This window comes from Lissotriton helveticus, chromosome 6, assembly GCF_964261635.1.
Source record: "Lissotriton helveticus chromosome 6, aLisHel1.1, whole genome shotgun sequence".
Taxonomy (NCBI): Eukaryota; Metazoa; Chordata; class Amphibia; order Caudata; family Salamandridae; genus Lissotriton; species Lissotriton helveticus.
Window position 1 is genome coordinate 203,558,591 of NC_136067.1, and position 17,537 is coordinate 203,576,127.

The following is a 17,537-nucleotide window of genomic DNA, read 5'->3' on the forward strand; positions in this document are numbered from 1 at the left end:
CCTGATGATGATCCATTGTGTTCCAGTTCCCCAGCAAGAAAAAGGTCACGCAGGGCTACTACAAGTTCTTCTTCAAGTCCCCTTCCTTCTGATGATCTTGATGTTGATTGGAACCCACCAATGCAGTCTGAGAGTGCGGCACGCCAAGAGCCGATAAAGGTAGCTAAGCCTAAAAGGAAAGTTCCCGCAAGGCTTCCACTTATGGGTGATGACGACAAACAAGAAGTGGTGTATTCTGCTGCTGATGAACAGTCTGATGACCACCCAGTCTTCACAGTCGTCACTCCAGGCCCAGCGGGTATGCAGCAAACAGACATTTTGACCCTATCCCGAATTGCTGCTGAGCGTGATGTGGGCGGCGCGGCACTGGTACCACCACCAATGTAGTTAACTACTACACCAACACAACCTACAGCTTCCATATTTTCTCGTCAGAAGGGCCGGCAGGGACCTCCATCAAGCTGGACCTCCATTACCTCAAGTAGTGGTGCTGTAAGTGTACAACAGAGTCAAATTCAGCCACGCCCATCCTCCACTTCATCTGGCATTGAAAGTAGCACCTCCACCACCAGCAGACATCTCCAGTCCCCAGTTTCGGACTTCTTTAGTGTTAGCAAAAAGGCAGAAAACATGGTTGTTTGTTCGATTTGCAAAACTGCAGTTAGTCGGGGTAAGCTTGGTACCAACTATGGTACCGGAGGCCAGAGAGGTCATCTCCAAAAACACCACACTATCATTTGGGAGGCGCACATAAGGAAGATTCGGGAAGCCAAAAGTACAACAAATCCAAATGTATCTATTCATATTGCATCTGATGATGATGAGGGACTGATCGTGCAGGGGGGAAGTGAAGAAGCGACAGACATTTTTTCTGGTACACCCAGTACCCCTGGCAGCAGCACTGCAGTGGTAGCGCCCACACCCTCTACCCCAGCAACATGTATGAGGCACACTGAGATTCTGGGAGAGACACCAATGCGAAAAAGTACATCAATGAGCCTAACTGGGTTGAAGAAGTCTGGATCATAATCATCTGCCCTAAATTTAAGGTTCCTAGCTGGTCCTATTTTGCCATAGTTGCGGTTCCAGCATTACATGAAGATGTGCTGGAATTGATTGGGTCAGCTTTGCAGAAGAGTGCTGTTCACACTATCCACCTGACAACAGACATGTTGACCAGTTGCCAAGCCGTGGATTACATGTGCATCACTGCACACTGGATCTCTTTTGCAGGGGTTAAAGAAAAGATGTCTACAGGTGTTGACCATTCCACAATTTTTAGAGCCAGTCGGAAACATGCAACAGTAGCCATGTTTGCCATGGAGAAATCTCATCCTGCATTAAACATTTTGGATTAGTTTAAGAGTAAGGTCTCTAAATGGCTGGTGTCAAGAAGTCGCATGATTAACCAATCCCGCGACTTCTTGGCACCAGCCATTTAGAGACCTTACTCTTCCACGGATAATGGCAGTAATACATTTAAGGCCATGCATGATGGTGGCTACTTCAGAGTGCCGTGTTTGGCGCACTGCATTAACATTATTTTTCAAGATTTCTTGAAAAGAGAAAACACAGTCAGCAAGTTACTGACCACTTGCCTAAGAATCTGCACACATTTCAGCCATTCTTTTAAGGCCTGGAAGGAGATGAGGATCATTCAACGTTGCTGTGGAGTGCCAGTCAAAGGACTCATCCAGGAGGTGGCAACACGTTGGAACTTAACCTTCTCACATGCTTGAACGTCTGTTTGAGCAGTACTTGGTAATCAATGAGTATGTCAATAGCATTAACATACGGTCTGCTGCTATGAAAGACATGAGGCTAGAGGCAGAGGAATGGGACCTAGTTAAAAGCCTGACAGACATGCTTCGTCCTTTTGAGGTCTTCACCCGTGAAGTCAGCAGGAAGGACTGTAGTTTTGGTAAAGCTATCCCATTGTTGTACATGCTAGAGCAACAACTGAAGGCGGTGTCTTCAACGTTCCGAGCTGATGTTCACAAACAAGGCGCATATCGGTTGGCGGAGAACTTATTAAGCCGCCTACTTGTCAATGAAAGGCTTAAAAAAATACATTCAGAACAACATTACATTTGTGCCACTATTCTGGATCCACGATACAAAAAGGCACTGACCAGCAAAGTATTCATTCCTTTTGATGAAGAAGATGTTTCAAAGTACAAACATTAGCTAGCTGTGTCAGCCACTCGGTTCGAAAAAGAGTGGCAGGAAATTGAAGGAAACACCACAAGTACTACTGAAGCAGCGGGCCTTACGGCGTCAAGGTCCACTTCTGTGGCCAAAGGTAGTCACTTTTCCTCACAGCCGTTACCGACAGCAGCAACAGTATCCTCGTCATCATCACCTGCACCAGGCCCAGCCATAATATTGTCGGAAGCGGATTGGATAACTCGGCAAGGGTTTGCTCGCTCCAGTGTTGATGCAAAGGAAACACATGGTACGCAAAGTGGAGCACCACCCAGGGAGGCCGTTGAGTGGATGGTGCGGGCCTATCTGGATGACCCAACAGAGGTCTACATTGATCGTGACCCATTGGTGTATTGGTATGGGAAAAGGCCTCACTGGCCACTGCTCAGCAGGCTGTCTAAAAATTATTTGTCTTTCCCACTCGCAAGCGTGTCTTCCGAACGAGTCTTCAGTGCTGCTGGTGCCATTGTCACTTCAAAAAGGTCCCACCTCGTGCCCAAAAATGTGGAGAGGTTAACAATAATCAAGATGAATCAGCACTTCATACCACCAGATTACAAAATACGTGAATCCACGCAAGAAGAAGAGGACACCGGCTTAGGTGACGGAAGCTCTTCTCTGTTAGCTGACCTACTCCATGTTCACTTCACAGAGTTTGGGAACGAGCTCTACTTCCCTGACAACTAGGCTTGAAAAACTTACTTTTTGTTTTCTTCCATCCTTTTTGACTTATATTTCTGTGTGTCTTTCTTTAATTTGCATCTTTTAGCACAACAAAACTTTAATCACAACAAATCCATCAGCAGCACTGTCTTCGTCTTATTTTCCATATTGAAGGTGCCGCTTTCTGCATTCCTGAAGTTCGCAACTCAGTCATGCTCCTCTATCCTCCTCCAGCAGACTCCCCCTATCCATTTCCCTCAAGGCAGATGGCCGGATTAGGCAGAATCTAGAAACTGTTGTTTCAGTCCGTACACAAGTCCCCTCAAAAGAAGTGGGACTAGAATGACTCACTATGCTGACTGCCCCTTCTGAAATTGACACAAGAGGCTGCCCTGTGGCCCTTCACTTAAGAATAAGATGATGACAAGTGGAACAGGTAATGAATGATGAGATGGCATGCAGTGGTGGACAACACTGGCTGTCTGGCTCTGATGAAAGCAATTGTTGTTTGTTTGTTGTGAATGAAGTAAATCCTATCTATGTGTTCTGTTATTATTATTTAATCTTTTACACACTAAATGTAACTCAAGTGTACTCTGTTACCTTGTTTAATACAAATTGTACTTCTACTGCAGGGGCCAGCCACTACGTTGCATTTTTCAATATGGAAAATGTCCTTGGACTCAGTGTGTAGACTACATTGAGTTTGCCAATAACATACCATGATGATGATGAGTCTTGATGATTAAAGTTACATATTATCTTTATTCTTTACACAGTCACTCACTAAATCATCATCATTGTCGGTTTACAGAAGAAATATGTCCATTTCGTGAGTGGCAAACAACAGGTAAACAAGTCAACAACAACCACAGCAGACCTACATGTCTGTCTAGTCGTGGTATGGGAGTGGTCGAGCCAGTGTAGTGTATGCCAGAGACCAGACAGCAGTTCATGTAAAATTGTGGCTATGTGGCTTGCTGCATAAAATTAGATATGCTTTGTCTGTCTGTGTCAAAGAGGTTTGCTACATCATCAGGGTAGTTCACTCAGTGGTGCCTGCCTTGACTGTCTGCATGGCCCTGGCCTGCTGTGTGCAATTACTATCCTTGAAAAGGAGACTCAGAGTATGCACTTTAGAAATGATGCCTGTATGTAATACTATCGCCTCTGAAAGTGTTATTTTTGCACTACACACCGTACCTTGTATTTTTTCTCAGTGCTGTTTTCATATCCCTTCCTGTTTTTCCATCAACAATTGCAGGCTGGCTTGTACCTTGTGCCATGGGAACAACATCAATCTGCAATTCCGCATCCGCCAGGCAGGCAGTGGACAGTGTGTCTGGTCACCAAGATTGATCGGCAGAGCATCAGATGGAATGGAGGAGTACCGCGAATAAGAGGAATGGCTAGATGCATGCAACTTCCCAAATTGAACAGGACAACAACAACATACAGTTACAGTATCCTCTTCACTTCTCCTTATCTTTTAAATAACTTATTGTTGTGAACTTCTATGAGTGCGACTCTCTGCTTCAAATTAATCCCTACAGCTATTTCATACCTTTATTTGCTATTTTTAAAACTAATGTAATGTACTACTGTCATTCTCTCTCTGAGTGAAAGTGCGTAATTACAGCAGCCCTGTACTGTCTAATAGTTTAGTACTACTTAGTAAGTTGTAGTTAGTACTACTTTTCAGTAACCCAACCATCCATTTAGCAAACAACTTCATGCATGCACTTCCTTTATGTCCCTTAAAAGATTTATGGATATCTTCGTATCCAAAGATTTGTTTTTCTTCATTTGTTGTTTGTTAATGCTCTGTTTTTTTTCTCTCTCCACAAAACTTTCCCAAAAAATCGCATTCCCATCCAATTTTCAAACCCTAACCCTCTTCCCCCAGGCTGTGTGGTTTTCATTGCGGTGTGACTAAATGACAGCAATAATTCCACACACTTGCTGGGGAGGATAAGGTGCAAGCAACCTCCTCAAATCAATTTTAAGGCAGCTAGATGAATCCTAGGATATTGTAATTCTGCTGCTTAAAAAAACACCAATGAGTATTTTCAAATAAATTCTGAATTTCATGCCCACCATCGATTGGATCCATCGTCAACATCATCCTCCTACATGTCAACACTTGTTATGCTGCTGTGTCACTGTTCTTGTTGTAGCCATAATCATCCATGCATATTTTTTTTCCCATACTTATCTTCAGCATTGCTTAGGCTACAAATATACTGTTCCTTCTAATACTCCTCTCAGGCCACTCAATATCTCTTTTTTTCCCTTTGTTTTTCATATGCTTCTACTGCTAGTGTGGTACCACTCCTACTACCACCACAACAATGGAATTTCTGCCCTGGATGGATGTCATGGGCAACCGTAATCGCCATTTGCCATGCAGCCAGCGCTGTGCCTAGCTCTATTCTCAAACACGAATCACAGGTAAGATAAGCATTTTGGGGAGGTAGAATAATGGGCTAGGACTCGGAGGAGAGATGAGACTGACAGTAGTACTAGTAAAGTACAAGTAGGCCAATTGAATTCACTAACTCTGTTAGTGGCACTTTTTTGTAAATTTTTGGACGTTTTAGATAATTCATGCTGGTAAGTTTGAGGAAACCAAATGTGCAGTAACCCCCGCCCACCACCCCACAAAGTAATATGAACGCGTAAACTATGTTCAAGTATGTAAAATACATAATTATATATTTACCTTAACAAAATTAAACTAGTCCAAAGACCCAAACCACCCTTCTCCCTAACCCCAACAAATGTCCATTTCAATGTCCCGCAAAAAGTCCCTCAGAATCCCCAACTCCCAATTCCCACCCCACCAACAGTCTTTAAAAAAGGGGCAAGGGACACAGTCACTTCCGGCAGTGTACTGTGGACAGGTGGTCCCACAGCTCTCTGTGGAGGTCCTGGAGCTGGTGCTTCTGCTTCTCCACCGTGCGCTCCAGGTAGTCCACTCGGCGGCGTAGCCGGCGCAGGCGTGCCATCCAGGCTCTGGGGGGGCAGCTGCTGGTTTTGTTGCAGCTGAACGGCGGCGGCGGGAGGCTGTCTGACCACGGCGCCGTACTGGAGGCTGCTGGCTGGTGGACCCCGAGGCACTGGAGGAGGATGCAGCTGTTGCCGCCTCCTCCTCCTGTTCCCGAGCCCACAGCCGGCGATATTCTGCGCAAAGGGCCTCCAGCTTCCGGGCCCTGGCCCGGACAGCCATCTCCTTTCTAGTGAACTTTTCTGGAGCATCTATATGAAGAAAGAAAGAAAAATAATGTAACCAATGCTCTTTAACAATAACGCAAAATAATTCAACAGAAAGTTGTCTCACAGTAACACTAGCAACGTGCGAGCACAGTATAACATTTTGACATGTATCTTTCCGCCGTCTTTGTAGGCCTGTAATATTTGTGGGAGTTTCAGGAATTCTACTAGCAGCACTATGGACTCACTACATAGTCAGAGAGTCTGAGAGTACACTAGTATTCTTCTTTTTTTTCTCTAGTTTTACGAAAGAAATTACTTGTACCTGAACTTGTGGTAGCTGGCATAATGCCAGCTCAGTCAGCTTGCACCCAAGAAAAACAGACACAAGCCATGATGACGCAGACTCGCATTACTTTAAGCAGTACATGCAGGTGGGGATAGGGAAGCTCTTACTTTTCTATAGGGGTGGCACTGGCCATACTCGGTTACATCAAGGGCTACTGCTCAATGTAATTTATATTTCGCACTGCCCCCCCCCGGCCTTCAGTACTACAAAAGCAAAATGAAGAGTATTGATTTTTGATCCTGTATCCAGCCGATCACATGATCTTTGCTTATATGATGGATGACTTTAGATGCTTTGTTGTGATAGATTAAGTGAACAACAGCGATAGTCCACCCATGATTGGCACAGGTGAAAGAAAATTATTAACATAGTGTGGTACCCATAATTGCTGTAGGAAGGGACTTGACTTGATATAATGTCAACTATACAATACATACACAATATATGCTGTGCTTGCAAAGTAAACTACTGTACTGTTAGTCAAGGGATAATTTCTGGACAATCACAACTTCTAGTATTTGGATTTCCTCTGCTTTGCTACTCTGGCACGGACATGCTGTTCAAACAAAGTAACACTCTTCATCCACTGAGCGTCTGCTCTACATACACCTCTGTTATCTATGAGGAAGAATATACCATCCATGCTTCCAAAGTAAACGTCTATCATTCTTCTTAATGTCTCAACTGTACCAACTTTACTTTTTCTCAACAACCAACTAACACCCTTTTCATTTTATTTGGTAAACCACAGTCTTGACTTGCATTTCACTTTCACCCAAATGATATATTGCTTGCTATGCACACCACACATGCATTTTCTAATTCACCCACACAGGCAGTCATCTTTTCTTTTTCCTCCAACCATCCTTGCTTCAAGCAGCCATGCATCTGATTTCTTCCTATCAGCCACATCTGCATGCATTCAAAAACACATATCATTCTTTACAGTCATAAATGTTACGACTCGCTCGTCCTTCCTTACACCCTTCTTTCCCTTTTAGTACATCACATCCCTCAAGTTCATCTGATCTGACTTGGCTTCACGATAAAAGTTTCATAGCTGGGTTGAAGTCAAATAGAGGGGGCCATTGCCCACTCGAGAATTACCGCCGCTAATGCTATGGATAAATCAAGGGTGACTGTCTTCTCCGTGATTGGCAAAAATGTAGTTCTAAATTAGCAACTGTTCATAACAGAACAGTGTACTTCTACTAGTGTACTGTCTACTGTACAGTACATCATACACCCCTTTGCGAGCCTACTCTAAAATGTCAATAAGTAAGGAGTATAAAAACTTACCACTGTCCGCCGCTGCTGAGCCATCCCCCGCAGCAGCTCCTCCTGGTGGCACTTGTGGCGCCGCCGCATCTGCCCCTGGAGTGGACCCCTCCGTGCTGCTGGCCCCGGCACTGATGGTGGGAAGTGCCGCATCCGATGTTGTGATGACGCCTAGAAAAAACATGTCATATTTTTAGATGCCATACACCACCCCCTATTTCGTCTCGTAATGGAAGAGAAAATGTTAATACTTAAACAATTTTTAATTATTGGGACTGAAAAAAAGTCACGGTTTTGGGGAGGGTGTTAACTTATATGCTTACCCATAACATGCAACACTTTTTGGCACAACAGATGAATGCTTGCTTTTTAACGTGCAACATTTTTCTAATTACAGACAGAACCACCTACTCCTCATCACCACCAGAAGGAGTTGAAGTTCCAACAAGGTGAGGGCTCCCGAGTCCTGCACAGTTACTATTAATAATTAGATGTGTTAAGTTGAACTATATACTAGGGAAGGGTGTTTAAACTTTAACGTCATCTATCAGCACTGCTCGATGGGAATACTGCGCTATTAAAAATAAAGAAATTGTTTTTTTATTTCTTATTTGAAAATAAAACTTTAAAACTAAAAAACACTGTGTGGTTTTTGTTCACGAGTGAGTGAGCGAAAGGGTTTGCAGTTGTACTACTGCACTTTGCAAGCATGCCCCCGTGACTCTGATAGGTTGGGACTCGGTAGTCTTCTTCTGTTCTTCTGGGTCGTATAATCATTGGTCAGACACACTAGATAGTCGGTCAGGGGATTGGGGGTTCAACTTCTGTTCTGACCGAGGTATCTGGAAAGTCGAACTGCACCTATCATCAACAATGTCCTAATTCTCTTGTCCATACTTCTGTATGTGCAGAATAGTCCCTGAAACACTAGCGGTATGGTATGTGCTACTATCAAATCAAAAAGCCAACTACTAGCTTATTCTTTGTGGACACTGACATTTTGTTGTTGGAAATTGTCAAAGCACTAACATTGAGAAGACTGGAATAGACAGCAAGGGAAACCCATAGAACTGCACTCAGTGCCTCTAGAGCTATTGCTGGATCAGAGATTTTTTAACACCGTTTGCCGACTGCGCAAGCTTAGCTACCTACGCAGACCGACTCATAATAAAACTAGTAAATAGTAGTAGCACAGAGAGTGATGGTAGAGGCAGGATAAGAATGTAGAAACAGTCTACAAGAAGATCAAAGACTATTTTCTAAAAAATAGAATTAGGAAACAGTTTGGAATGAATAGGAGCTGTAAAAGTTAGGGAAGTATAATTATTAATATTAACAACAGAACAACTTACTGGGGCCAGCCTGCAGAGGACCGATCCTGCCCACCTTCTTCCACCGGAGTCTCAGGTGTGGTCTTCTTGCCTCTGTGAGGTGCTGATGATCATGAAATAAACACAAACATGGATGATTGTTTTTTTGAAATATTTGATTTCTTTGACCACAATCTAAAATTATCTTGGGGAAACAAATTACCAACAATTGCACTACATGTATTGATTGACCGATCTGATCTGGTCAATTAGGATAGATAGTAGAGTATTGCTGGATTCGCACACCGTCTACTTGGAAAGTTATGTAAATCACTAACTAAACCAACAACAAAAAGGTTCTACTACGACTGCCAGAACTCAGCAGCACGCGACGTGACAGACACAGTCCGTCATCATGATTGCAGACCACTAAAAAATGTCCTATTACTAAATAACAAGTCATAATATACTCAACCTATCAATCCACCACTATCTCTTCTTAGTGGCAGCAGGAGTAAAAAGGAAGGACTAGACTTGAGTCTCTAGTCTCTATAGCATTACGCAGTTCTGCTCAAATGAGCACAAAGTTGCAAACAAGTAAGCATTGGAGAAACGCCACTGAGCAGGCGAGCACCTGCAATCACAGAAGCTATTTAAACATTAATTTACCTGCAATGCAATCGAATCTGCAGCATTCTTGCTCTTCGGGAAAAACATATATTAGCAATATAACACAGAGCAAAAGAAAACAAAGTAGTTATTAAATAGCTACTCACCAAGGCCAGGGACCTCGACGCCTAGCAGGTGGGGCAGGTCCTGCTCCCGGTCAAGGAGGTCAGCCCACCGGTGCGTCACCTGATGGTAGGTGCGCCGGACCCCTGACTCCCTACGCATGGCCCGGCACACCTTATCCCACAGCTGGCGACGCTCCCGGAGGCCATACCCTGAACCGGGCCTGCCCCTGCTGCCACGGTCTTGGGGAGGTGGCGCTGGATGTAGAAAATCAGTGCGGCCACCTCCACCGCGCTGAAGATCTCCCGGGCTACTGCTTGCTCCCCCCTTAATCACCCGCAAGTGAGACGGGTACGGGGTGCGGGACCCATCCCCTTGTTCTTCCCGGCTCCCTTTGCCATGGTCCTGGACAGGAATGGAAATAATAGAAAGAGAATAGAGAAAAAGTAAATAAAAGAAAAGAGTTAGTAAAGTAGTTTTAAAGTAACCAAAAGTAGAAAAAAACATAAAATATAGATGTAGAAAAAGAGAGGGATAGATAATGGGTAAAAAAGATTTAAAAAAGTTCAAAGAAACAAAGGATTGAAAAGATTAGGGGAGGATTGAAAAAGCATGCCCAGAACCAAAGCAATGAATGAGAAACAAGATGGCCGCACCCATTGAGGACCGCGTGGGAAAGTTTGCGCTGTATTTCCACCGCGAGCATGCAAAAACGCACGTGACCACGTAATCGCGCCCCGCGCACAACGCGAGAATGCAACTAGTGCCCAGACACGGAAATACGCAACGCAAACAAGATGGCCGTGCCCATGTACGACCGCATGGGTAACTTCACGGTCGGCACACTGAAAGCGGCCTGCGAACACGCAAAGCGCCCAGCGAACACGAGTGGTGTTTACTAATCATGGTCTAATGTAGTGTCTTGGTTAGAAAATAATGTTTGCTTAATGTAGAAATATAGGGCCAGATGTAGGTAGCCCAATACCGGTCGGTAACGGCCGAAATTACTGAGGGTTTGAGAGGTAGGAGGCAGGTTTAAGAATTCTTAATGTAGGGAGCATTCAAGTGAGTGCATTTTTCATTTAAGGATTCGTTATTTAGTACCAACTACAAGTTGGTGGTAAATACAGAATACCTGTCCAAAAGCAATTATTTGCTTTTTTCAAAGTGCCATGTTGCAGAAATACATGCCCTTAGGGCATGTATGTGTGTCACATGTGCACCCATGCACTATTCAGGGGTACAGCAGGGAGTCAATGTGACACCCTGCCACCCTTGAAAATGTTCCCCCTATTACCTATTCGGTATTTACCGAATCGGTAATAGTGAATGGCTTCCCATTCATTCCTATGGGCCTCCAGGCCCATAGGAATGAATGGGAATTACCGAATCGGTAAATACCGAACTGGTAATACCTAATATTACCGAATCGGTAACATTTATTGAATTTTTATCTACATACCATTTACAGATTCTGAAATACCGAATCGGAAAAATACGGTATTTTAGAATCGGTAAATGGAAATTACCTACATCCGGCCCCGGCCAATCACATGTGAAATGTCGTATTAGTAATGAAATGCCTTTGAAGTATACACGTGCTTATTAATGAGTGAATTAACGTAGGTTTTTAATATGAAAGATATTGCTTACATTGAAAGTAGAAATAATGATTAAGAGTGAGAAATTGCAATGTGATGTCATGTGAGAAATGCATTTAACGTGCAAAGGCCTGGGAGATGCTGAAGCCAGCAGAGGCCTAACGGTAATTTCTTTTGTTAGCCTGAGTCAAGAAGGAATGATTTTCTCTCTCCAGGAAAGAAGCTGTCCTCAGCAAAATATTAAATTGTAACTTCGAATGTTTGCAGAGATGTTCCCATGTGTTTCAGCTTGCAGGTGCAAGGCCAAAAGGCTTGTTAGGTAGAAGAGTCCATTGTTTAGGAGTTAGGATAGTAGGCGCTAGTGTAGAAGAGCTGCCAAAGAATTTGGTAATGCAACATTCAGCGAGGAAGGTGCCTGGGACCCAAGGATACACCAACGGACGCTTGATGGAGAGGTGCATACTGGAAAAATCAGAAGATCTGCACCTGCCAGAGGGGCGTACCTCTGGGCGTGTCGACTGTTTTTGGGATTTTGTTTGAGGGACAGCACCCAAGGGGGGAGAGCAGATTTTGTAAGGAAATTGACAGAGCAGTATGTAGGTAGTTGTAGAGAGAGTTTGGGAAACTTAGGGCAGAGTGGGGTGCAAGAAGGAGCACCTTAGAACGAGCTCGATAGCTAGACTACCTGCCTAAAGAAAGTGAATGTACTTCTTTGGAAGTCTTCACTGCTGACACCTTTACTCTTTTCTGAAAGGAATTTTAAGTAGGTATGTAGTTAATAGTGTAGGGACAGACTAATCATTTTCTTTTCTCTTCTGTAAATGCAGTCCAACCTTCAAGCGGGAACTGTTCTTATTTGCCTAATGTTACTCGAATTGACTTTGCTTTTCATTCAGAGTCGTCTGAGAATCCTGTGTAGAATTATGTTTGTATTAGTGCCAGTCTATTTTTGAACCTCTTGCTGAGGTGTTTGTATGTTCAATTATTTTTTGCTTTGTAATAAATCTTCAAAATTTCAGTTGTAGTCAGTGGTCCTTTGAGTAAAACTTGGATTCGGTTGTAAAGCTGTTCAAAGTTATTATTGTAGAAATCTTCCCTTTATACTTCTAGAACAGGGAAAAAGGTCCAGTCGACCTGGCTTGGGATTCTAGAGATGGGTAAGAAAATGTAGATGAAAATCCCAGCTTCCCCAGTTAGTAGCAGAGTAGGATCGTTCCCTTTCTGCCCACCCACCGCTCCTCGCTCACAGCACCCTGCAAGCCCAGTGCTGCCCATCAGCACCCCCGCAGCACCCTGCACCGGTGGACACAGCAGGCAGCAGACAGGTAAGCCCCGAGGGGATTGCGTAGATTGGGTCTGGCTGCCAGATGAAAATGCGGTCCAGCCCTCAGACCTGCCAGCGGCCCCTGTCACTGCAGGGCCTCTGAGGACCACGTCATGCTGTGGTCATCAGCAGGACTGGAGCCAAGACCCATAGGTGGGCAGATGGACTCCCGCATTGGCAACAGGCCCACTGCAATCATGGTTTCCACATACTCCAGCTGTCACAACAGAGGAGCATCAATATGCGGCAGCAGGCTGGGATAATGTGGTGGTGTTCTGAAGCTCCAGAGCTGAGCGGCCATCTTGGTCCCCGGCCACGCCCCTGAATTGTCTTGATAAGTACAGGTTTGTGTATAATTGTGATTTCTGATGTGTTCATTTTACAATAAACATGATGAATAATCAGATCCATAAAGTAATAAATATTGAAATATTCGTTTTTAAAGTGACTCAGAATAAAATATGTATATGCCTGACAGAGGCAATGAGGTCCCACTGGGAATGGCAGACAGTTTTAATTCTCAGCAACAGACAGGTAATAATTAGTATTTCATTACCAAGATTAGTGTTTATTTCAACATCTCCACTGAGTACTATGATCTCAGATGATAGTTACCACTGCTTAGTTCTTGTATTGTAACCTTCGTTCAAATAAACACTTTGCTATTATGTTTTGTTATTCCCATATTTCAAATACATAACTATTTTAATTAACTAGTCCTTGAGAAAAGCAAAAATTATGTTGAATGACAAAATCCGGAAGCTAAAAATATGCATTGGTAGGTTTCTACAAGTCTTATCACTTACCTTCAAGTGAATGAAAATGTTTTATTAGATTTTCAGTTTCTTCTATAATTTTGTCTTCAATAGTCCTCTTGCCCATGCCAAAATCCCTTAATGTAGACAGAGTAAACCTTCTCATTACTCTCCACTGCTCTCCATGTGAGAATGTAATACCTACAAAAGAAAATGCTTCAAATAAGGGATATTCTGCCTGCCTCTTACTTTTGAGAGCATATTTATTCACTAACAGAAAAACATATATAGGGACAGAAAATCTATGGCTATTTTATTATGCGAAAACGCATATAGACAATTAATGATAAAATTAGTGATGAAATACTACAAGTAATACAAATAATGCATGGGGCTCAGATTTGGATCGACAGTAGCATTTCCTGACTTCAAAAGCTGCTTGAGTCTTTCTGGGATTACATAAAAGGATTGTGAGCTCATAGGACATTCGAAGCAGGAAACAGAAAGTATGAAGATAAGATGGGAGAACATCTAGTGGTACAAAATTGTATCCATGAAGATTTATGATATAACAACAGGAGCCAACACTGGGTGGATGACAACATTGGAATATTGATCAAGTCCTGATGAAGCCCCACTTGAATGAATCACGTTGGCTTGGCCGAATGGATTGCTTCTGTGAAATTGGCATTTTTTAAATTACATTGGATTGAAAGCAACTCGCAAGACTCCTGAATAACTTTTATTCTTCACATCATGAATATTTGATCTATTGCTGGAGAACAGTTTAACCATATTTTTATTTTGTATAGAATTGAACGCTCCTTATCATTTGTTATTTGTTGACCTTGTATTGGGGTGGCCTCTTGTCAAAGTGTTGGAGGAAAAATAATTTGTATTAATTACATACCAGTGCGCCGTTTGGAGCCCACATTGCCAGTGAGCTGTTTACTAGTTTTCTGTCTGTATTTTTCTGTAAAAGTCAGTAAAAACAGAAAACTGGAAGCCTTACCTATACGTATCTACTACATTTTATTCTTCACATCATGACTACTTGATCTATTGCTGGAGAACAGTTTACCCATCTGTTGATTTTGGAACAGATAATCCTGAATAGAATTGAACACTCCTTTTCATTTGCTTCCGACAGACAACTATCGAATTCACTGTTTGTGTATATTTTTAAATATGGCAAAAAATATTTTTTGTGTTTTTTGAGTGATTTTGAATGCTGACAGTCATGACTTCCAGACCAATACCTGTGCAAATTGAGAGGTATGGGAGTAAAAAAAAAAGAGAGAGCGTTTCTTAATGAGGCTCAAACAGCTGCAGGTGTGTGCAAAGTTGATACTAAAATGTATGTGTTCATACCTAGCGCATTAATTTATCATTAATGGGTATTTATGTCAATGAAAACTGCCTGGTGTTTAAGTATCAGTGTGCATTTATTGGTTAAATAAATGTGGAAATATACTAGTTTTACCTTAAGTTTTTTCACAAAACCCAAAATAAATATGGATAAGCACAGATAAAATAATCAACAAATAAACATGGATAAATACAAACAGAAATGTCAAAAACATAAATACTATAAAACCGGGAGGATTATTTATAGGTAGTTAATCATACAGGAGAATAGAAATTATACATCTTTGAGGAGTCAGAGCACATGCACTGGGGCTGGGTTAGCAGCAGCAACAGTCCAAAAAATGGGAGTGACCTTATAAAAAGAGATATTTTCTTATATGCTCCCCCCAGATGAAACATGAGAGACAAGTCAGCTAGTCCTTTAGCGGTTCTCATCATCTAAGTGGAATAACATGAAAAGGCCATATGCATTGGTGTGGTCACTCCCAGGTCTGTGCCCCACAGTAAAGGTCATACCCCGTAGGGAGATGGATTACCTCAGTAGTTTGGGCTTTTCCCTTCTCATCTGCATGAGCCACCTGAGAGGCTGTGGGCAGTTTGAACTCTGAAGTAGATCCCAATCCGGTCAGGACTCTGCTTTTTCAGACACCAAGCCACAGCAAAGTCTTCCCTCCATATGACACGTCAAAGCTCATCTCTCTGGAGTAGTCCACTGCTAATAAAAGCAACTGGTTGATCCTGACCCTCTTCAGTTAGCTGTGATAACACCTTACCCAATCACATGTTCTGAGGCATATGTTTGGACCTCGTACTCCTTGCTTATGTCAGCTTTGCACAAGTCGTCTTTCAGGGTTTCAAAGACACTCTGATACGCCTGGGTCCATATGACCTTCTTTGGCTGCTTCTTTGAAGTTGCCTCCACCAGGGAGGAACAATAAGTCCATACCTCATGACAAACATCTTGTGGTAAACTGTCAGACCTAGGAAAGCTCTGACCTGAGACTGGGTTTTGGAGCTCCCAAACCGTGATTGTCGGGATCTACCCTATCTGGCACTTGATGGCCTTGATAGTCAGCCTGCTACAAGGCCTGACGTGCTGCTGTGGTGGGTCAAATGGCCCGGCCAGGTAGCGCAAGAAGCAATATCATCTGCATATGCTACACTAAAGGTCGCCAACCCAGACATTATTCTTTTCACCAGCATCTGTAAGGTAGCAGGGTAATTCTTCAACCTAAATGCATTACTAAAACTGGAAATGTCCTCAGGAGTTGAAAATGCTGAGCTCTCCTTTGCCTTCTCGGTTAGGACAATCTGTCAGACATAATTGGCAGCCCCTAACCAGTCAATGAGCTGATCAGCTCTGGGAATGAGGTATATATCAGTCTTGGTGAGCTATGAAACGGTTGGTGGGCAGGTGCACAGTTTGTGGGTCAACTATATGAGCAATGTTCAAAAGGGTAGAATAGGTGCACCCAGGTGTCGTCCTCTACCTGGTGGACGAGTGAAATTGTCAAAGTAAGTGCTGTCAATTGAGAACTGATAGCATCCCTTAGGGCACACTGTGTTGGTCGTTTCTTGCCTCCAAAGTTTTAAAGGACCAAAGATTCCTGAATTCTTTTGATCAAACCAATTTTAATCCATTGTGTTCAATTCAAGCATGTTAATCCACATACTTAGTTCATGACATTGCATTCAACATGATTTTACCAGCTCCAATGCATTTCGGACCGTTGTCCTTCATCGGGGAGCATCTAAAAAAACGACATAAGAAATCCTATATGTATTCCTTTCTTATTAAACTTAATATACACAAATACAGGTAATTACTATTGAAAAACAGTGCATAGAGGTGTAATTCTGTGACAATTAATTTGTGACTCAGTCTAAAAAACAGGTGAAACGGTGAGCTTCGTGCTATAAGTGACTCTATTGAATCTAAAAAAGTATGAAATGGGCTTCTTAGACGAATACAAGGCAAACGCTATAATGATATTCAAGAAAGCATGTAAAAATTAAGAGAAAAAGGTTCACCGAGTCAGTGCGAGTAAACTACAACACGCGTGTTCAGAATTCAACCCAGCGTTATCTACGGCTGATCTCCGGTGAGGTTTTGAAACAAAACACGTGTTCTACAGACTTACATTGAGGGAAAATCACAGCGCATTCGTGCGCGTAGGTTCAAAACACTCGGCAATCAGTTAACCTTGCTGACACGGAAGTGTAAATAGAATCTAAAACGTGTGTCACTTGATCGGGAGGTAAAACTAAACAACAGACTATCGGTCGGTAATACGGTGTAACAGCACCCAAAGGGAGCAAAAACAAATGGAAAATGGTGCAAACATAAAATGCTAAAAAGAGAAATAATAATAAATGGTACTAAAGTAAACACAGATATAAAAATGCGTCATAGATACATAATATAAGAAAGGAATAATGATGAATATAACAACAAGGAGAATTGTTCAGAACTAGTGAATCCCAGCTAGGGGATATCTGCAAAACTTGTTTATAAGTAACAAGAGAATTCGATACGTTCATTAAGTCCATATGGCATTGTTGATTGGAGTCTGTATATCCAGTAGTTTTCTCTTTGAAGTAAGTATTTGTTGTTGTCTCTTCCCTCCACTTTATTGATGACCTCCAAAATGGTATATTTCAATTGAGAGATAGAGTGTTTCATCTCATTGAAGTGGGTTGCAATTGTGGATTTCTGATTCATAGTACGAATGTTGGACT

The 17,537-nt window shown here is 42.6% G+C and overlaps 1 protein-coding gene across 1 annotated transcript in view; it reads right to left on the reverse strand.

Moving 5' to 3' along the window:
• Positions 1-17,537, reverse strand: part of LOC144762421 (cytochrome P450 2K1-like) — a 455,676-nt gene that overhangs the window by 327,748 nt on the left and 110,391 nt on the right. Inside the window, exon 3 of the mRNA XM_078647601.1 lies at positions 13,482-13,631. Within this exon, the coding sequence (XP_078503727.1) occupies positions 13,482-13,631 (150 nt within the window). The remainder of the gene's footprint in view (positions 1-13,481; positions 13,632-17,537) is intronic.